This window comes from Apteryx mantelli, chromosome Z, assembly GCF_036417845.1.
Source record: "Apteryx mantelli isolate bAptMan1 chromosome Z, bAptMan1.hap1, whole genome shotgun sequence".
NCBI classification, from domain to species: domain Eukaryota; kingdom Metazoa; phylum Chordata; class Aves; order Apterygiformes; family Apterygidae; genus Apteryx; species Apteryx mantelli.
This window is the reverse complement of record NC_090020.1, coordinates 81,558,601-81,575,627: the sequence shown is the minus strand read 5'-3', so window position 1 is coordinate 81,575,627 and position 17,027 is coordinate 81,558,601. Positions and strand designations below refer to the sequence as shown.

The 17,027-nt window shown below is 37.1% G+C and overlaps 1 protein-coding gene across 2 annotated transcripts in view; it reads left to right on the top strand.

The window, feature by feature from the left end:
* RIT2 (Ras like without CAAX 2) overlaps positions 1-17,027 on the top strand; it is a 220,428-nt gene that overhangs the window by 101,093 nt on the left and 102,308 nt on the right. For both annotated transcript variants that reach the window (XM_013948540.2, XM_013948539.2), the window contains exon 3: positions 16,087-16,160. In XM_013948540.2, coding sequence (XP_013803994.2) covers positions 16,087-16,160 — 74 coding nt within the window. The remainder of the gene's footprint in view (positions 1-16,086; positions 16,161-17,027) is intronic.

Sequence of the window (17,027 nt, the reverse complement as noted above, 5' to 3'; positions counted from 1 at the left end):
ACACATTAGTTTTTTGTTTTTCTACAGTGACTCATATCTCTAGCAATATAGTGGAAATATTCAATTAGAATATAATGATTCTTTGTGCTTACAACATCTTCCTATTATCCATTGACATTTTTGAAATGTTACTGGGGATCTTGCTGATCTTAGAAAGTTGCTACTAATGTGAGATAATGCAGAATATTTTTTGACAGGGTATTTCAATCACTACATTATAAGATATTGTAAGTATATGCTCATAGATTTGTAGTATTTTTCAAATACATATACACATTTCAAACATGCTAATTTTGATCCTAAAAGAGCTATGAAAATAGATGTAGAATCATCTACATGTTTTTCTCCCACCTGAATTGCAGACTCCTGTGTTTATCATTTATAGAGGGAGTAATTATACCTTTGAACAACTTATTGAATGTTGTGATGGACAGTCCAACACTGGAGATTTTTAGAGACTAGTACGAGTGGTTTTTTGAGGGAAGAGGCTGCTGTTTGTTCTCTGTTTTTCTGAGCGGTGCATTTTTGTTGCAATGGGAATTCATTCAGCGAAGTCCTCTGATTAGTGACCCTGTCAGAATAAATGATCACAGTAAATGGTCCCTTCTGGTGTATGAAACCTCTCTTTGTCTTAGCTGATTGTCATCGTTTGGAAAAGCTGAGAAGTTCTTGAGAAACTCAGATTGCCTGACATTATATACAAATATAAATAAATATGCATACACTTACATATATGAATAGGTGTTTATATATTTATTTAGAATATTGAGTAAATCTGCTAACAACAAAGCTGCTGAGAAGTTAAAGGATAACTGAAGTGTTAATTTTAATATTGTCACTTTGAATTTAATTCCACTTCTGGATAAAGCAGGAATAATTTCTGTATTTTGGGCTTGCTACAGCCATTCCAGTTCAGACTTTCAAGACAGGAACATATTATTTTTGTAAGTAAACGGGCAGGGGAAGGGGAAAAATTCTTTTAGTATTGGACAGAACATATGTGGGCAAAATTTCAGAGGTTAGCACTTCATGAAAATGAAATGATTTCAGCTCACATTTAATATTTAATTGCAATCAACAATGGGAACAATTTCCAAATGGCAGTGACTGTGCTCATTTTCTGGAACAAATGGATAAGAGCAATTTACACTCTTTGGCAATATCACAGGGAGTTAATGCAAGTAGAGTGGCAGGAAAGGAAGCATGACATAGTGTGGCAAACTGGACAGCCTCCAAGATGCTCATTAGCCATGTGACTAATCTTAAAATGAATACATAATGCAAACGAGATGTGAAAGCAGCTTCCTGTTTTGGTGAGATATCACTGCATGAGATTGTGTCAAATGAGCAGTTGAGGGCATTAAGGCTGTGTCAATGTCACACTTTAATTGAAATGGGTGTGGGATGGGAGGCACTTTAGCATTAAGCACATGAATTTCCATGAGATTTCCTAATGTAGTAATGCATTCACCAGTGCATTAAATAAAACACATTTGAACTCATCGTTAATAAGATGATGGAAATGTGTGGGTGAATTTAAGAAAAAAAATAAAATGTGACTGAAAGTATTCTAAGCTTATATAATATATCCCAAAAATGTCTGTATAACAAGGAATATTATACTTGTTGTCCGGGTACTATAATGAAGAGAACAAAACAAGGGAATTAAGATGCCATTAATAATGACACAGTGAAAGAAGACAAAGGTGGGACACATCTACAAGATCAGGAGAGAAGCCTCTTACCAAAAAAGTACTGTTCAGATTCCTTTTTAGGGTACATATAAAGTTTTTTAGATCATTTCTACTATTGTCTAAAATGTGTATGTTTATATTCCATCCCTAATTTCATTCTCATTTTCATTTTCCCATAAAAGGTAATATATTTGTGCTGGACTGAACAAGATTTCACACATTCAAACTGAATTTGAAGTCAAGAATTATTTTTTATTTTACAAGTTTCAGATAAACTAGAGCTAACCAATGGTGACCACTTTTCATTGATCATTCTCCATACATTTATTAGCCTTATCTGAGACTGGATAAACAGCTCCTAAAAATGATCTGCAGTTTGTCTCCAGAGACTGTCTCTGAGGGTTTTCAGACTGATTTTGTAGACCTATCTAAATTACCCACATTTGTGTTCCGTATTTATCATCATATAAAATGGGAAATGGAGAAATACATTTGAATGATATTCGTAAACTTGTGTTGTATTATTAAGTTTTCATTTTTGTATCTGTTGCTATCATCTGCATCATATGTCATATCAAGGAATTAATACCAGCTGTAGAAAGCACTTTGAGTTATATAGAGGAAGATGGGGAAGCAGCGATTATGTCTACTCGGCTGAGACTGAGCTCCAGATTCAGACACCTAAATTAAAATGTCTACATGTGAGCTGTGTATCTAGGATCCTCTTATGTTGGATTTAGGGAGACTTGGTAATGGAGCTTGAGGTCCTGACTCAGTCCCCCTATCACAGGCTTCTAGAGCCATTGGATATTCCCTGTGTTGTCCTGCCTGGGTTTAAATTCCTGATCCACCAAGCTGTAGGTCTCCCATAGGTCTTATGTCATATCATCTGGCCCGCTGTGGATATGATATGACACAAGACCTATGGAGGATGCATACCCTTCTAATCTAGATACTAAAAACCAGACAAGATACCTTAGAGCATATCAAATAGCAAGTCATCTGTGTGGGCCACTGAATACAACCTATATTTACATTAGGTATAAGGGGATCTTAGATACCTACCTCACATGTAGACACCTGTTTTGTAGCTGTCTAAAGTTTGATACCTGAATCTGAAGCACAGACCTTTCCATGGTAGATGATCAGAACAGGAGTCTTCACAGATCTTGATGGTATCTCTATGAATGTCCAGATAGATGTCTGTCAGTGAAGGGAGGAAAACACAAGATGAGGGAGTCATTCAGAATCCTTGTTATGGTGGGCAAAGAAAGGAGAATATTGGCATGTTTCTGGCACCATGTGTGCTCCCATTGGAAGGCTGAAGAAAAACATAAATAGAAAAGAAAGGAGTAGCATCAAAGAAAGTAGGAATGCAAGAAGCTTGTAAGCTGTTCCATTAGTTTAGACTACAACAAGGCAGTGAAATTATCAGCTCTCTGCTTAATACCGTTATAACATCTTCCATGATGGGAAACAAAGTATTTGAAGCCATGGAACATGGAGACTGGAAAATCCTAGCAGATCTTTCTTTCTGTAGTGGAAACAATTAGATTTAAAAAAACAAAAAAACAAAAAAACTCCCATTTCCCTCAGAAAGAAATAGTTGAAAAGGTGGTAGTTTCACTTTAAAGAACAGATTAATGATAGTTGGATCATCTCTCAACATAACAGTTTCAGCTATATGCTTTCTCAGTTCAAGGTGATCTTTGATTCTTTGTTCCTTCCTCTCTTGAGAACGTCACTGTTTTCCCCATTAATGAAACAGTCCAGAGCCATTCTAAATATACTGTGTTACTTAGATACATGATCTATAGCTCTGCTGTTAAACTTTCTTTTTCAGGACTTTTCCTTGATACACCAATTATTCAGACCTAAACAGTTTGCAGACTTCTTGGAAGAAATAACCAAAGCAACCAATTAAATTTCTAGGTGCTTACTCAAGATGAATCACATCTAAAATCCTGGGCACACACTTAAAGTCTGCTACTTTTTTGTCACATATTTTCTTACAAATGCAACTCATCATACAATTATTGGAAAGCTGTTTACAGCAGGTGACAGCTACTTGTCACTTAGCATTTTCAGAGGCTCAGGAAACAGTGCTTAATCAAGTAATTTTCCTGTGCTAATACCTCAGATATAAACTATAGCAGACAGGCAAATGCAGTCTGTGTCTTTCTAGTGAAGGCTGGAGTGGATGGCCCAGAGAGCTGTTCCTACACCTGTCATTTTCCGCTTATCATTTCACCAATACACCTGCTCAGAGGTGGGAGGTTAATCAGAAATCCTTCGCTAGCATTTAGGCCTGCGGTCTAACCTTGGAAATGCAGTTCCCTGTCTGTGTCCATCACTCATGCCCTTAGAAAGCATGAAGCAGCAGCTGTGTTGGCAGATGCACTTCAACCACAGTGCTACCAGGCAGTAGCTTCACCTATGAGTATCTGCAATATGCTATGACTTCTCAGGCAGGGAAATACTATGTAGAGGAGACACCGTGTAGAGATAACTTATTTCTTTATCCTGAACCATGAACAAGGAAGGATGCATGAGCTATCACATCTTAACAGACTTTGGAGGCTCACAACTGATTTTGTTATTACAAGATGAGGTGAACCAAATCTAACAACTCATTCCTGCAGAAAAGGAGGAAGTCCCTCACCCCTCTCCCCTTCTCCCAGCCTTATTGGCTACGCTGGACCCCTTTCTGAGCTGGTTCAACACTAGTTCAGAAGAAAACTAAACCACCCCAAAACAAAATAGTTGTCTACCAAGTTAGTGAGTTGAATCAGTTTAGTAAACAGTTCAGCAAGCTCCAGAAGTGGCACAGGACAAAACCACAAATTGGGGGAATGTGAGGATAAGTGAAAATAAAAGAGGAGAAAAGAGACCTTTTCCTTTTGGGAGAGGCAAGCTGTGGAAACTGAGTCAACCATCTCACCCCACTTTTCACTCTGACACCAACCTCTGAGCCAAAATCCTTTCCCAAGCTGATCTCTGTTCTCAAAGAGAATAGGGATAATTATCTGTGCCAAAAGCATAAATGGATTCAAAAACCATTTAGGAAACTATTGGAGGAAAGAAATCCATCAAGGGCAATTTAAAACAAAGATTCTGCTTCTGGCTGAGAAGGGCCCTTGAGGTGCAAATAACTGGAAGCAGAGAGAGTGTACCAGGCAAGAGTCACTGAATGGGCTTTCTTGGACTATTGATCACTCTCCAAAACAGGAAAATGGATTAGAAGGACTGTTTATCTGCTATGGCTTTACTCTTTATATTCTCATTTAGAGCCTTTACCTACTATAAATGACATTAATTGATACTCTAGCCAGTGATCTGATGTTCCTTTCCCCCCTGTTTCAGAAGGCAAGCAGGTGGATGAATGACCCCTATACTTCCCAAAAACTTCTGTTCAACATCTGCCTGCCATGGCTCGAACAGGCAAGAAAACTCTTTCTGCTGTGTGGTGCCATGAGAGACATATGCTGCATGGTCACATGGAAGAAAGCACCCCTACCTCTTAACTATTAATGATTCTTACTTATTATCATCCAACCTCCCTTAACTCTCTTTGTGTTAGAATTAAGATACTTTCCTGCCTTGGCTATCTTCTCTTCTCCAATGAAAAAAGTGTCAGTGGAGGATCAAAGCATGATATATTGCCACTGTATTCCTCCCAGATACCTTATAGTTTAATGGTGTATCTGCTAAACACAGAGAGAAGAAAATAACCAAAACCTGTTTATGACAGTGTTCTATGGTAGTTGCTGTTCTTAAGCACTGGTTAGCCAGGTTAAAGTCTAGGGAGGAGAAAAAAACCTTTTCTCTTAACTGTGACAAAATCAAAGCAATTCTGAGGTATATTCTCTACTACTACTACTGCTACTGCTACTGCTACTGCTACTGCTAGTAATAAGGAAACAACTAAATTAGAATCCCTTTGTAATGGTATTGGTCATATTCAGAATCTAGAAAGAGTTAGTAAAGGACAGAAATCTTTATTAAAATTTTTTTGGCTGTTCCACACAAAATAGACTGTGGTATTTTTTTTCAGATCAGCTGCATACAGGAAGGGAAACAGGCTGAAGACCTGTATCTCAGCAACTGATGTTTTTGCTTTGACTCAATGCAAAAATCCTCCCCTTCACCCACTCTGATTCACCAAGTCTTTAATTAATTAATCTGTTAAACTGGAGTGGCAAAAATTGTTCAAGAGTACTTCTTCTTGTCACAGAAGAACTTTTTCTTGGAGGTGAACTCTCAGGCCTTCCTTCAGGCCTACACTGATACACCAAACACTGACCGATTGTAGAAAACTGTGACAATAGCTCTTCTTAGGTTATAAGCTGCTGTAGGGCTTTTAGTAGAGTCTAATATACAAAGTTGCATTGGATCAAGCCACTCATGTAATCTGGAGAATTTAGCTCTTAGTCTATAGTTTAAGTGTGAGCAAAATATCGATCTGGCTGGTGAGTTTAAGGCAGGTGAGTTTATGTGTTTATACAGAACTATAATCCTCAGTGAAGTCACACTTGGGTCTCTAATTCACTGTATAAATGTACAGACATTCTAGAGTATGATTCATCTCAAACCAAAAAATACACCTTAAATAGGTCAGATGAATAGCTTAGGTTCTTAGAGCTAAAGCTGGGCAGAATTCATCCTATCCTATTCAAAACTACGTGGCAACTGAGGAGAAGATTCAAAGATCCTGCGAACTAGATGACTGAGGTTGGAGTGAACACCTAAGTCATTTGTGCCTTTAGCCCTCTGATTCTTTAAGAGGTATCAGAATGCACATACAATCATGACAAAAATGATTGGGATCATGAACTTAAAAGAAGCTGAACTGAAGTGAAGCTTGCATCCCCTTAAATAGGATCACCACGGAAGACTTGATTTTCTATTCTCTGTATATTATGATTTGTAAAAATACCTCCTAAAATGATTTATGAATTTGGAGGAGACATTCATGGTTTGATATCCTAGAGGTGGATGATTTATCTAGTTCTATTCAAAATTTTTCGTCACAGGACAAATGTCCCCATTAACCTTTCTTTCATAGAAGCCGGCAGCCTTCTACATCTTACTAAATCCAAGGCTCCATCCAAGCTAATAGCCACGCAGATGTAGTCAACTTGTTAATTACTCCCCCTGAAATGACAAGAAGTGAATTCGTAGCTGTCAGATCCTCCCACTAGGTAGCACAATCACAGACTTGAAAGAGTAGTGAAATTGCTACCTGCTATTCTTGTTCCCCAAGATAAGGATACTCGGACTCCTGTTAATTATCATGTTTTGATTAAACAGGAGTACTTTGTTCACTTTGTTCATGTACTTCTTTGAAGTAAATGACATTTTCCTGGAAGCAGAGAAAGTAATGATATGCCTTTATTAAATATTAGTAGTATTATCTATATTGTAAGTGGTTTCTAACAGAAAAGCAAGTGCTACAGCAACAGTTTGCCTGAGTTATCTTTAGACCTGATTTGCAAAAATATTAACGTTTGTAAGGAATCATATTTTCTTGTATAGAACTGGTTCTGAAAAAAATATTTATGACTCAAATAAATAGTCTTATTCACATAGACAGGTCAATTTACAAGCAAAATTTAGCCTGCTTAAAGGATTATAATCCAAGGTCTGATGGAGTGTGGAGTGAGTTTTCTGGGCAGCAAGTCATAGCCTTTATAGTTATTTATATAAATTTATTCATTTTTGTAGATGTTTGCAAATTAAAATCATAAATGGGGGCTTTGTTGAAAACAGTATTTGTATCAATACTTGTAGTGACTACATTGGGCCAAATTATTCAAAGAGGCTTTGTCAGTCTTCTGAGCAAATCTCTGCTGTACCTCAGCATCTCTGTCAGAAGCCTCTTGTTATTAATAGCGGGTGGCCTACTCCACTTCCAAGGGAATCCTGTATTTCACAGTATGTTGGTATGTCGTAAAGCAATCAGCTTCTCCATACATATGTCTATGGGAAAGAAGGAAGGGGGACACCTTGTTTTCTAGACTTCATCTTGATTATATGAATTGTAGTTAGAGCTTGACTGTAACTCTTATGATTTTGCTTTTCATGGGCTCTTGTATTTTGCTTTTACTAATAACTGATCTTTTTCCCATCATGAACTTTAAGGAAAAAAACCTTCAACTAGAAAACAAAATATTTTAAATAGTAAAAAAATAATATATACTACTAGTATAAAATAGCCTATGTTTCCATAGCAGAAGACATCTGTATTGGAAATTTTTTTTTCAGTCAGCTCCTGACCCTAAGTCTTTTCAGGACTAGATAAATAGTTTTATACATTTTTGATACTCCAAATATGGATTAATTTATCATATTGTCATCTTACACATTCGGATACTCTCAAACCTTTATGCTTCTCTGTGTTTGCATGTGTAGATAAATATATATATAACACACACACATACAGACACGTTATATATAAGCATATATGTCTAACCTCACTATAGTAAGGCACCCCCATAAATACTAGTGCTCACAATTAAAGGATTTGTTGACTTGTTGCATCAGAATATTTGAGTCTGAACTGAAGTAAAATAAATGATTGTTATATCCAAGTCAATATTGTGAAAGTGTTCACTTTACCAAGGACAAGTAGTAGTGGAAAAGGTGGATCTTGTCATTGGTATTGTTATAAATGGTGGGTGGGTTTGGTTGGTTTCTATGCTACCATAAACACAGATTGAAAGTGTTATTGCATATATACAGTTGTTATAATGTATTTGCACTGTGCAAAAACTTTTGAGTCCCCATACAGAGAAATCTGACTTTGTGCGAGGTGCTGTACAACTGCAGAATATAGCAGTCAGTTCACCTTGCTGGCCACTTAGGTCACACATGCTTAACCTTATTTGCCCCAGAGTTGATCTCACCTTGAATTTTCTATCTGACATTGTGTTTTGTCTCCCTCTTGATGAGGACTTGTAGATGGAAACCTCTCCCATGCAACTTTTTGTGCCATAAATTAACTCTTAATTTTGGTGCTTCTTGAAAGTGACCCAGACTGTTGTTAGCTGGAAGTGCGAAGTCATTGTTGTCTCATTTTCCAGCAGGTTTGTTAGTAAACAGCATGATGATAAGGAGCCAGAAACCGGTTCTGACTTAGATTCCAATTCACTCAGATTTCTGTTCACACACAACTTTTAGAGGGCAAATAATGCTTCTCTTTGTGCCTACCACAGACTAAGTGAGATTAAGTTGCTTGTGCTTCCCCTGCTTTTCTGCAGAGAATGAAAGGGTACCACAGTAATGAAACTGCAAGCTGACATTGAAGAAGAGATTCTTGCACATGTCTATAGACATGACTGCAAAAAAAAAGGAAGACAGAAAGTGCAATGGATAGCGCATTTCCCAGTTTGGAAGGCACTGGGTGCATTTCAAGTCACTGAAAAAGCTGTGGCATTAGTACCCGATGCTGAAAATCAATCAGGCTCCTTGAGCAGCTGTGTGTTTTCAGTCTTGCCCTGCAATACACAGATCTGAAACATTAAGCAGCCCAATAAGAGGGAGAAACTTAATTTGAGAGCAGCTGTTTTGAGACAGATACATAATGGCATTAAAAGAGAAGCACTGCAGTGAGGTGAGAACCAAACAGAATGCCCATTAGGCTGAAGAAGCCTTTAGTTTTATTATTGAAACCAGACACAGATAGAGTACAGTCAATGACAGCTGGAGCCTAAGTTAGGAAAGGAGTGGGACCACAGTATGAAAATGAAGATGGCTCAGTTAAAAAGTAGTAATAGTAAATAGTCAGAATGCACGGGACTCACTGGGCCTAAACTCAAACCTTTACTGTGCTGCAATAATTCTGGATGCTTTACAAGTAATTTAGGTCCTGTTCCTCAAGGTATTTAGGCACTGTTGCTCATTGGCAGTAGCAGGATTAAGGGCATAAATTCATTGAGACCCTGGGCATAGTCTGGCTGTGCTTCTGCTCTCCACTGAAGATATTAGCACTGCTTATTTTAGGAGGTCAAAATTGACTAAAAATTTTGAGGTATTCTACTCTTCTGTTTTCAGACTTAACAGAATAGAAATATCTTAAGATATTTCTATTTGCATCTTTACTCCTTAAAATAGTAAAGTATTTTATGAACACTCAAGGATTTGCTTTTAAGTACCACTGGAAATACAGGAACGTCTAAAATGGAACATGGTAGTTATTTAAGAACATGTCATAAATGCTGAACAAGGGCTAAATAAAGGAAATGGAGAACTGCATCTTCAATTGAGATTAGTGAGGAGAGCTGGAGAGCATAGCAGTAATACGCATTTGAATTTGGCAAGGTCATTTGAAAACAACATTACAGAATCTTTTCTGAAGACATATGTGGCCAAGACCTTGGTTTAATATCCTATCTGAAAATATGTTTATGCTAATTTGAATGCTAAAATGAAAACTGAAATAAAGTGCTGTGTTTCTCATCATGTAACTCTGTTTAATGAATAAATGTATGAATTCCTTTTATAATAAGCACTTAACTTGACTAATGCTTTGTTTTCTCTTATATTGTTTTAATTTTCCCAAGGCCTACACTATATTCTTTTTGTAAGAATAAGCCTAAGAGAGAGGTACTAACTTCATTGAATGCTCCATCAATTTTCTGCTTCTCTTTCATTGAAATGTAGACAATAGCAGAGATGCCCAAAGTGTGTGTGGTTACTGAAGAAGCGGCTTCCATCTGTGGGTTTTGGAAGGCAGTGGTCATCTTTTCAGTGTTCTGTAAACCATTAGCAAGATTCTTCTGCCTGGAATGATGTTGTCTATTATAAACAAGAGCGGGCAACTTTTGCTGATAACACAAAACTGAACAAAATCTGAAAGATCTGACAAAGCTAAAAAAATAGCAGCACAGGGGCAAAAGCAGTTCAGTGCTGAGAAATAAAAAGCAGCCAGTACTGGAAAGAATAGCCTGAAGTATTCCTAATTGCTAGTATAATAAAGAATTATGCAACAATATGCAGAATTGGAAATAGAATATTTATTTAAGTATTGTGACTACTAGTCTGATATGATACGTACATTCCTAATTTTGCCACTTGCCTTATTTTTAAGGATAGTCCTATCTATGTGAGTATTTACAGGGTGCAAGGTAATCAAATATGTCAGTTCTGCTGTGGCCATTCATTGCTTATCATGTGTGCATAGCTCATAGGAAGGCAACCTCTGTGACTTGTCGTCCTTGTCTGCAGAATGCTGATAGCAATGCTTACCCAAATTAAAAAACAGGCATACTCCAGGAAAATAATTATATTTGAAGGGAAATCATAAGACCAATATATTTTGATGGGCAATTCCTGTGACATGCAAATTTTTATCTCAGACAATTAAGTCTCTGCCCATCCATTCTCTTCTTACTTAAAAAATCCTTGTTTTAACTAGAAACAACCAGATTCATGATCAGTCCTACATTCAAAAGCATCTCTGAATTAAAATGCATATGTAGCAGATAATCTAAGCACACCAAGAGCTGTGTCTCCTGCTGCATCTTTGGCACACAAGAGCAGCAAGAGGCAGAACTCCAGGTGTGACTGGTTGAGCCTGGACTTCCTTCTGCTGGATTGGCACCTCCTTAGCCACATAAAACATATTTTGGCTCATCTTTATGTGAGAGAATCTGATTGTTTTTGAGTGCAGTTAATAGTGTGCACGAGAGAGAAGAAGAGAGAATATTTAATTGGAAGGAATATAAGCAAAATTAACTAATGGAAGAAAGAGGCGACTGACCTAGATTTCCAGGACTGCAACACGTCTCTTATGCGGATGAAAAGTCCGTTCCAGCTCCCCTTTAAGTTGTGCACCATCCAAGTCTGTTTGTCATGAAGCGGTTACCTGCTCATAGCTGAAAAAGCTGTTTGATATATTTTTTATGAATCTTGCTTCACCAGTGCTAAGATAATTGATAGCAGCACCAGCTTGCATTAATTATTGTTCTTATGTCTTCAGAAAGATGTCCTTACAAAGGAAAAATGAAGAAAGAAAATGTATTCATTTTACAAAAAAGGGCAAATAAAAATTTCTTTTCAGTAATTCATTTTGAAATATAATACTGCAAAGGACAGTAGTACAATTAAGAAAACATGCTTGAAAAATACATTTCATCTTGGTTTAAATGAGATATTCATTAAAGCAGGAGAGAATTAATAATAAAAAAGAGTTGGAGCCAATCAGAAAACAATTGGGGTTCCATTTGTTGTTTTTCCCTTTGGAAAATAGAAAATGCTCAGTAATCGATCAAGCCAAATAGTATAGTTTTTAAGCTGAAAATTTTACCCGTTTTCATTTTAAGTTGAAAATTTTTGTAGAAAATGAAATTCTTAAGAAAGCACTTATTTATATATATATAAAAGAGAATAATTTCCCATAAAAAATAACTTTTGTCAGATATTTTAACCACACAGCTTGGAAGTCAGCTATTTATTATACAGCCTGTAATGATTCAGGAGCTTTATTTCCTTTTTCTCTCTGATACCTACTAGGTGCTCATTTTTGCAGTCTGTGTTTGAATCACTCTTACACCTCACAACAGTGTCAATAAGCTCCATCCTTGACTGTTTCTTACAATATCCTATCATCTGCTGCATTTTAGCTAAACCTGAGTCTGGGACCTTACTACTAGATTCATAGGAGACTAATAGTGAATTTAATGTTAAGAAATAGAGAGGGCTAATTATTATTCTCTTCTTTTTTTTGTGCCTCATCTTAATGCTTGCTGAAACTCCAGCCAGAGTTTTAATAAATTTTAGAAAGATCACTCCTTATAGCTGTAGGATGTAAAATCCAGAAACACCTGGTTGAACAGCTCCCCTGTTAATTTTACAGGGAGAATTATATAAATTAATTAAATGAAAGAAAATGCAATGAACTCATACATTGTAAATAGTATAAATATACCAGAGAACATTTGTAATACCATGAATAGTTTTTAAAGAGAGCACATTAGACAGTAGGCCTGCTAGTGCTCCTGATGATGACTTTCCTGTTTTGTTTCAAACACATTCCCATGGCATTTCAGTGGGACATCTTCACATCTGCTCTTCTCTGTCTACATGTAAACAACATGTTCCTCTCTGATCTTAATTCAAAGTTTCTCAGTTCCTTTAGTGTGACCATAATGCGCACTATGTTGCCTGGACTGTAGAAGACTAGCCACATTGTAGTCCCTTTTGAAGTCCTTTAGGATAGATGCAAAGACTCCATGGTTTCTGATTAGCAGCATTATAGTTACTGATGAAACAGAAATACATTGCCTGGGTCCAAGGGATCTAAAGTACTGGAATCAACATACAGACATCCCCAGGATGTTCTTGTTTATCACATTTGTTCCTTCTTCCCATAGTCCAGCTAAGTCAGATAAAAATGTTTTTCTAGATAATCCCTTACTCAGCTCTACCTCCATTACTTCCTGAGATGAACTCTCAGTTTAAAGCACTTAATTGTAGACCAAAACCTAGTCAGTATAACGTTTTACCTCTTAGCTGGTCTTCTAGGTCCATATGGTATGAGATGAAATCAAGATTTTCAATTTAGGCATCTTTCTTCTGCCTCCTGCACTGGAAATATTAATTGTCCTAATAGGCCAGGGCATCAGCAAATACAGAGTAAATGGAAAGATAGTCAGTGCCTCCCAAAAGTCTGAGGCTGGTTGTGTTTGAGTCTTAACAAGCTGATAGGTCATGGCTGGGAGAGCCTTGCAGTGATCAGCACTCTCGTAGGAGGTGTGGGCTGCGTATAGTACTTCTGATAAATCTGAGCATCCTCTTAAGTGATTGCCATAAGAAAAGTGAATGTTCAGTCTCCCATTTTTTTTCCCATTCAAATACAGGTCAAGGATACCCCTGCTTAGCACATCCCAGTTGAGGATACTTTTTAGCTTTTCTAAATTCTCTGTCGTATCCTGCTTTTTGCACATATGCAGAGACAATATTACAAATGAAAGTCATATCTCCTTCCTGTTTCATCTCTACAGTTCTTGGGGCAAAGACAAATCCCACAAATAAAAATCATGTTCCAAACACAATTGCCTAGAAAATTATTTAAGTTAATGTGTTTGGTCATTGTTCAATGGAGTATGTTTCACCAAAAAGAAAAAAGTTAGCATATTTTAAGAATGAAAATGGGGTCATGATTCTGGCACACCTTCATAAAGTGTTTTGGGGCCAGTATTTTAACACAACAAGATAAATAAAAATGACACATAGTTTTGCATGTTCAATGCTATCTTTGCAAAGGAAAAGGGCGGTAAACACAGTCTTATGGCCTTGCTCCAGCTTTTCACTGTTAAAACTTTACTGATTCCAGTGACATGGTGTCAGGGTACACCTGGAGTAGATCAGCAGGGAATTAGACATTTAGATACCTGCCCATTTACTTACTGAAAGCTATGACTTGTTATCACAGAGGCCATTGAATCTTTTAGTTACTAACCCTGGACTCCTAATTCATTTGCTTAGCAAATAAGACAGGAATTCTCTAGATTCCAGCTTCATTTTTGCCCAAGTTCTGTATTTAGTTATGCAAATGTCCCTCTGCAGTAACTCCTTTGAAGCTACTGTATTAAAACTTATATTGGTCTAAGTGAAGAGAGAAATAGGACCACAGCATATTAGCTTTAAGGTATCCAGCTGCAGAGCCAAGCAAGTGTGAGCTATATTTATGTGAGTTGTATGTTAATTATATATACATGAACGTAATGCAAATGGGCACCCATCTGCATGTCAAGACATTTAGTAATACTTCATAGCATTAATAATATTTAAGTGAAGGAAATACCAGTATTTGATTTAGCGTATTTTCATATATTTTGATTTTCACTTTTGGTTAAAAGGTAACAGTTCTACTACATGGAACATTATCTTGTCATAACAGATTGCTTAAACTGTCAATAACCTAATTCACTATATACAGTCCCTCTTTGGCACTGGATTTCCTCTCCAAGAATCCCAAGAAAGAGATACATTGACTGAAACATATGCTGGTTGGAATGCTCTGGCCCTGCTCAGCAAGTCAGTGTACCCCACATTTAATTAAGCCTCTGGGTCATCCTAATATCAATGGGATTAGGTATTTGTTTAAAGCATGGCATGCGTCAAAGTAATTTACTGAACTGAAGCCTAAAAGAAGCAGGGGATCCATGGAATTTACTGTATGTGATTATATTATTAAAGATAGGCTGCTACTGAGTATGCAGAAGTGGGCAGAGTTAAGGCCGTCCAGAATTCTTCACATCTGAATGCTTTATTTTGCCTTTTCTGTAGATGCAAATGAGGTTTTTACATGCTTTTGTGATGTGTCATGTAATGCAACATATGTGTGGACAAATTTGAATATCCTCATAATTCCTACTAGTTGCAAAATAATATCATCAAGAGCCTAGTCCTGATGGTTCTCTGATAGTTGGTGCTTACAGGATTGAGCTATCGGACGGGCCCAGCCATATGCTCATGCTGATTAATGACACTTCTCAGATGCATTAAATGCACTTGTCTCCACTTCATGCCTCACTGCACAGCCAAAGAGTAGTACCGGTCACCCAGACCGTTGAAACTGCTTTGCATTATTGTTTAATTAAACACGGATAATTTTTAGACTGTTTTGAGTATAAACATGGCTTGGTATCTAAGCTCCATTTAACCTTAGGAAGGAAATACAAATATTGAGAGGGGAATGAAATATAAATGTGAGGAAAATAGTTTATGCAAATATTAGTTCACCTTTTTTGTTTTTCTCCTTCCAAATTTGGCTTGACAAAATCATGAGCTAAGGGAATGGTCCACCAAGCACAGCTTATCCCTCCATTCCCCCTCCAGCTCTTAGGAGTGTGAGGACACTGATTACAGAATTTATTTAAAAAAAAAATCCATTTGCATACTCTGCGGAGATATACCAAGGCCTAATTAATTGCCCTGAAAATCTGACACAGAAGCCCCCCTCAGCCAAAGGGAGATTTCCCCAGTAACTTGAACAATGTTTAGCTCAGAACTGGAGTATTTGCTTGAAAGCCTCTGTGGAAGTGTGATTGAGGTAAGTAAAAACCACTCTGGTGCATAAACAAGCGCAAGACCGCTGAAGCTTTGCAAGTTAAGCAGCACCTATAGTCTGTGCTATCCTTTAAACAGAGGCAAATTTACTGCTTTAATATTTGAGGCTGTGGCACAGAGAAGACTAGATGACTTCCCTTCTGCTTACGCTTTTCAGCGTTGGTAGGATTTCAAAAAGTGTCTCTTTGACTGGAAAGAAAGCAAAGTTAGGTCAGACTGGCGAGCTTTTTGAAAAACCTACTCCACACTAGCGAAGCTGTTTCATTTTCAACCCTCTGAGCCACTCCTATGCTTAGCAATACTGCACTGTGTTTTTCAGAGGATGCCTATAAAACTCAAGTCCGAATTGATGATGAACCAGCTTATTTGGACATTCTAGACACTGCTGGACAGGTGAGTAGTTTTCCAATGTAAACCTTTCTACCAGAGATAAAAACAGATAAAAACAAAGATCTTAACCTCAGATAGATAGGTCACAGGGCTAGAAACAAGCTTTCCTATTCAAACACAAAGGGAGCAGTGGCAGAATAACATTGAGGAATTAACAAAGGAGAAGTTTAAAGGAGTGCTTCAGTGGTATAATATAACTTCAAAATCTGACCAGAAGAGATAGACAAGATTAATCAAGTAGTAGGTGAAAAATTATTTGTTTCTTTTTCTCTTGTATGCAGAAACATCTGTCACAATCATGGAATGAATGAATGCTGTTGTTCATTTGTCTTAAAAGTTTTTTGTTCTTTTGTTATTACTGGAATATCCTGGTGTACTTATAGATAGAGTATTTTGTTGCCATTCTTCTTCCTGCATTACATTTTATCATCAAATGTTCACCCATAAGAAGAGGTCTTACTGCCAAAAGCAACATACAGTATACATATGACGTGTATATATGTGTGTATGGACGTCAGTCAAGGAACTACATATTTTGTTTATAGTAAGGCAAAGGAAGGAATTAAATGCAAGAGTTCCTTCACTGATTCAATTTATTTCCTTTCCCTCTTAAAACTTCTTTATCATTTAATCAAAATGTTGCAGCAGGTTGATCTTTTTCTGAGGTGTGCATCAGGTTCTCTTTGAAGGCTTTGATACTTTTATGAGATCACTCTTTTCATAGTTTATGTGCACCTTGTACAAGAACGAGTCAGTCAACAAGTACCATAGGTCCTTAAAAAAATTATTTAAGAAATAAAAGCCTGGAAGCCTTGATCTAGGCTTCTCAAATACCTGAGTGCACCTAAGCTGGACACTGCAAATGGTGGG